Raw genomic sequence first — 5,680 nt, forward strand, 5'->3', positions numbered from 1 at the left:
TATCTCTTTTTCGGTTGCCCCGACCAGCTGCCTCTCTGTCATTTGGGACCCTTGGTGTGGGGGTGTTTATATTGCTTATTTGAAACAAAAGAACATGATTGCTGGATACACTCAGTATTTTGACTGGAAAGTTGCTGATATTATTTGGGGAGAAAACTAGGCTATCCCAACCTTTTTTGATAGCCATATATCCCCTTTCATCCTTGCTGTTAACATTGCCAGCCAAGAGGAGAGTCATTACTGGCTTGGCAAGCAGAATCCTAAGTTTGCTGACTTTCGATACCAATTTTTTAGTAACCTTGTTACTGTTAACCGGTACAAATTTATTTGACATAAGAAAGCTTCTCTCTGTTTTTCGGTTTATGCTTGGCTTGCTTTTAAAGGAGGACTGAAAACTTCTGATGTCTTAGCTATCCGTGGGATTATCAGTCATAATACTTGCTGTTTCTGTCACTGTGATAAGTAAACTCTCTCCCACTTATTATATGACTGCAGCTTCAGCTTTAATGTTGTTAAATCCTTGCTTCCCTGGCTGAATTCTCTTTTGATGAAACCAAATTTATATAAAGTTTATGATAGTATATTTGAGCAAGGTTTCAACAACCAAATTAAATCTAATTATCTTCTCTTCGTTTCTGCCACTATTTATCACCTTTGGAGAGCAAGAAATGAGCGGATTTTTGATGGAATTATTGATAGTCAAGACACGATAATAGCCAAAATTAGAAAAGCTGTTTTTCTCAAAACCTATGGCTGGAAGCATACTTGGAATTGCTGAAGTTATATTGCCGATGGCTGAACCTACTGCTGCTGTTTTTGCTGCCTTCTATTTTGGGGTGCCTGTAAACTGTCTCTCCCTTACAGGTAGCTTGGTTGATATTTTTGAAAGGACAATGATGAATGATGAAATCTCAGCTACCCCTTGGACGGTCAATTGGCAACCAGGGTTTTTTGTTATGGCCAGACCCGCTCGTGAAACCGACTCTTTCGTGAATGCCAGAACTACCTGAGTCCTTTAGGCTTTTAGCCTTTTAGTTCTCTCATCTGTTGTGTATTTTTCTTCTTTTCGAACTCCTCATCTCCTTTTTTTAAGATTGGGAGTTATAATTTCTGTTTTTACTTTACTTGTAATCTTTTTTTATATATGAAAGGTTTTGCCCAAAATTTCCAAAAAAAAAACAGAAATGATTATGTGTTGATATCGAAAATTAGAGGGCAATCAGAACTTGCTACGTAATCCCAACATCCGCACAGAATATTTTTCGTTCTTCTGGCCCTCCGCTGAAGTCTCATTCAACGCGACGCATGTAATAAAATTCGTCATGAATCCGGCTCATGAGACCTATCCTCTTCTCAAAATCCCTTCTTCCTCTCTTCCATGCCCGTTCTATTATCTCCGGCCAAATCAACGACCCTTTCGTCGCCGGAAACATCCTCGAGTCTCTACTGCTCGCCGATCACACCAACCTCTCAAAGGGGCGCGCTTTACTCTCCTTCTGTGCCCATCGTTCCACCTTCATGTACAACACCCTCCTCCATGCTTATGTTAGCAACAAACTCCCCTCCCTTGCACTTCTTCTGTTCGATGAAATGCTCCACTTGGATATAACTCCGAATAACCACACCTTCCCCCTGCTACTCAAAGCCATGGGTCAAACATGTCAACTCAAGAATGGAGCATCCCTCCATTCCATGATCCTAAAGTACGGGTTTAGCTCAGATCAGTTTGTTCGGGCCTCGTTGATCCATTTTTACGGGTCTCTTGGCGCCATTGTAGATGCTTTTCATGTGTTTAGGGAGAATTCGGAGCCCAGTGTGTCGTCTTGGACAGCATTGTTGACAGCGTATGTGAAAAATGGAAACTTGATATCTGCGCGGGAGGTGTTTGATGAAATGCCTGAGCGAAATTTGGTTTCTTGGAGTGCTATGATTTCAGGGTATGTCCAGTTTCGGCAGCCTGGGAGTGCTTTGGTTCTGTTCCAGGAGATGATGGGCATGAAGGTCCAACCGAGCCATTCGATTCTCGTTAGCATATTGGTAGCTGTGGCAGAGTTGGGAGCTCTTCAGGAGGGGAAGTGGGTGCATGGCTTCTTGGAGAGGAGTCAAATATACTTGAGCTCCAATTTGAAGACTAGCTTAGTCCATATGTATGCCAAGTGCGGGGATCTTATGAGCGCAAAGCAGACATTTGAGACGTTAAGAGAACGAAATGTTGATTTGTGGAATGCGATGATTGCTGGTTTGGGACTATATGGTAGGGGAGAGGAAGCATTGGAGCTTTTTGCTGACATGGTTGATGAGGGAATTCAACCTGATGACATGACCTTCATTTGTTTGTTATCTGCCTATAGTCATTCTGGAATGGTCGCTGAAGGGCACAAATGCTTTGAAAGTATGAGGAAAGTTTATAAGATTGATCCTAAAGTGGAGCACTATAGTTGCATGGTGGATCTTCTTGCAAAAGCTGGGCTTTTCATGGAGGCAGTGGAATTCATACAGAAAATGCCTATGGAGCCAAATGATAGAATTTGGGGATCACTATTTGGTGCTTGTAGAATCCATGGTGATATTGGGTCTGGAGAAGCTATCGGGAAGCATCTTATTGAAATGGAACCACATGAACCAGGGTGCTATATTCTTTTTGCTAACTTGTATGCATCCACTGGAAGATGGAAGGATGCGCTCACTGTAAGGCGAACCATGAAAATTAGAGGAGTGGAACTTGAACCAGGGTGCAGCCTAATTGAAGTGGATGGGATGGTTCATGAATTTCTAGTGGGTGATAGAGGTCATCCTAGTTCAAATGACATATATGACATGTTGGACAAGATGGCAAAGATTTTTGACGTGTGAAGGCCTATTTTTAACAAAAATAATATGCTCGTTAAATCATAAAAGGCCTTTAAGAAGCCATGAATTATTATGCAGGCAGAAATACAGATGCAGGAGGACATTTACATGACTGTATTGCATCGGTTGGGACAGTACAGAGAGACCTAAAGATGGGGAAATGTTCAATATTGAGCTATATTTCCCAATTTGATCTCCCATATAATGACATCGTCTTGGAAATGTCTATTGCATGCTGCACCTTGAAATATATTTAAACATCAAGTTGAAGCTGCTTTTCGGAAACTAGTCCTCTTAAATTCCAGGGACTGTTGTCCTGTGCACCTTCTAATGTTAATTTTGTAATTTATTACATTGATTTGTTTCAAGTTATCCAACTCGAAGATTTAATTTTTGTTCATGGTAATTTTGAAAATTTCTCTCCTTAAATTCTAGTTCTGTTGACTGGCAACATGAGCCAAGCAACTTCCAGTTCTTACTGAGCCACCACTTTTGAGTTCTAAGAAATGTCATCTATGTTATGCCTTACCAGTAATTGCAAGTGCCTTTTAATGGTTTTATATATGGAGTTACAAAATGAGAATTCCACCTGTTATTTTTTCAATCTGCTTGCATTTTCACTGCTGAAATATGTAACTTTTCATCATGTTGCATCCAGTTCTTATTGATATACATAATATGTGTTATTGGCAGTTGCGTCTGTCTTGCGGAGTAGAAGCTTCAAACCATCTTGAATATTTGTTTAAGCTTAGAAAATATGATACATATTTGATAGAGAAACATGTATTTTAAAATCAAACTGTTAGCCAACTTGAGCATCATTTACATTATCTGCATTTCTACTTTGTCATTATAATACATGCCTTTTTCTAGAACCAAATTGACTGGTTTGAGATTGCAAGAGGTCCGGTCTTGCGGATGGTTGAAACATGGTCACTTCAATAGTTTTTTTTTTCAATGGAAAGTATGATTTTGTACTGATCCCTGTCATAATGCCAAACTATGCATTCAATGCTATTGTATAGCAAGCCACGTTTTGCATGGGGTGGATGGCTTCTATTTTCTAGTTTATAATTCACTATGCTCGTTTCAATGAAACTTTGCGGCAGCTTATGTTTATGAAATTATAATACTAAATATCATCTGTGTTCTTAGGTTTAGTTCTTGTAAATGTTAGATGTATCATGCTTACATTTTTAATTACTGAACCCCTCTTTTTTTTAATTGAGTTTCCTCTGGTTCAACACTATCATTGCTAGGTCCCAAGTCTTAGATGAGAAAAGTAAATGGTGACGTTATGTAGTTGACAGTCAGTATAAAACTTATCGAATTATTATGGCATGAATTCTTTAATACATTATGTTAATATTAGGACATTACTTGAAAGTGACGCATTTTATGACCTGAATATAGCTAGACGTGTGTACGGATTGGTGCACTAGAGTCTTAGTGCAATGTTAAATAAGTAATGATTCCCACATAATGGACGGATGTGGGCAAATAAGCTAGTTTATGAATCTATAATTAGGACAAGACTTGGAATATAGGTTTTCTTATAAACAAATTAATGGAATTAATAGATATTATAATTCATAGAAAGATAAATACTCTATGCATTCAAGAAACTAAATGAATTGAAGAGAAGGCTAAGAAGATTTATAGTTTATAATTTAAATTATGGTATTGATAGTTGTATTAGAAATGGTATAGGTGTTATTATAGCTAAAAGTTTGAAGAATAATGTCATAGAAATTAATAGAATTGGAGATAAAATTATAATTTTGATGCTAAGATTATTAATATCATAAGTACTGATGCTTATTAAGTAGGTTTAAATATGTGTTCAAAATTAAAATTTTGGAATGACTTAGAAAAAAATATTACAAAAGATACATCTTGAAGAAATCATTATTGAAAGAGATTTAAATGAATATGTTGGTAGATTGATAGAAGATTTTAAGAGTGTTCATGGTGACTATATGTAGACACACCAGATTAACTTGTATATAATCTAGGTTGTAAATAAGACACTATCCAGAGATTTTAAGAGTGTTCATGGTGACTATATGTAGTGACTATATATATAGACACACCAGATTAACTTGTATAAAATTTTTGTTATGTAGTCTATTTTTAAGTCCCTACAATTTCAATGGCCCCAATCAAGTGTCCATAATTTAAAATTATCACAATTGCTTCTAAAACTCCAATGACTTAACTAATAAAGCTAAAATTCGTCTAAACAAAATGAATGAATATTGACTTGTCCCATCTGACCCACCACCAACATAAAAGTTGCCAAAATACTGCAATTGTAGGTCGCAATACTTTGATTTGTGCCTGACTGCTTCAATGATACTTGTTCTTCCGTTCATCTTCAGTGAAGATGATGATGAATTGAATTGAATGAATGAAGAAGTATTTAGGTAGTAGTTACCACACGATGAGTTAGCATTCTTCCATTTCTTTCGGATGAAATTTAACTTTGTCTATTATACCATTTGAGTTTTGGATATGATTGTGATCATTTTAAATTATAGGGATTTATTTGGACAACTGAAATTGTAGGGACCAAAGTGATAGTAGAGCCAACTTATGGGTACTAAAGTATGAATTACCCATGTTATTATTGAACAAACCCCTGTTCAATTTTCTGTGATTGTTAAAGAAAAAAACCTGCTAGAGATACATTAATGTAGTAATTTCTGTTTAGGGTTTCTTCCAAATAAGTAATTGCATCAAATAGCAGTAAATTTGAAATTGAGATTAAATTATGCTTCGCCCATGACTTAGCGAAATGGCAATGTGGGCTTCGAAAATTTGATCCCCG

General features: G+C 36.9%; 1 protein-coding gene across 1 annotated transcript; it reads left to right on the forward strand.

Annotated features, from left to right (window-relative positions):
- Positions 1-1,335: 1,335 nt before the first annotated feature.
- LOC110116162 (pentatricopeptide repeat-containing protein At5g48910-like) lies at positions 1,336-2,853 on the forward strand. The gene has a single exon (XM_020849638.1). The coding sequence runs from the start codon at positions 1,336-1,338 to the stop codon at positions 2,851-2,853; it is 1,518 nt and encodes a 505-aa protein (XP_020705297.1).
- The last annotated feature ends 2,827 nt before the right edge of the window (positions 2,854-5,680 follow it).

The sequence above is a fragment of the Dendrobium catenatum genome, unplaced genomic scaffold (genome assembly GCF_001605985.2).
Source record: "Dendrobium catenatum unplaced genomic scaffold, ASM160598v2 original_scaffold_235663, whole genome shotgun sequence".
NCBI lineage: Eukaryota > Viridiplantae > Streptophyta > Magnoliopsida > Asparagales > Orchidaceae > Dendrobium > Dendrobium catenatum.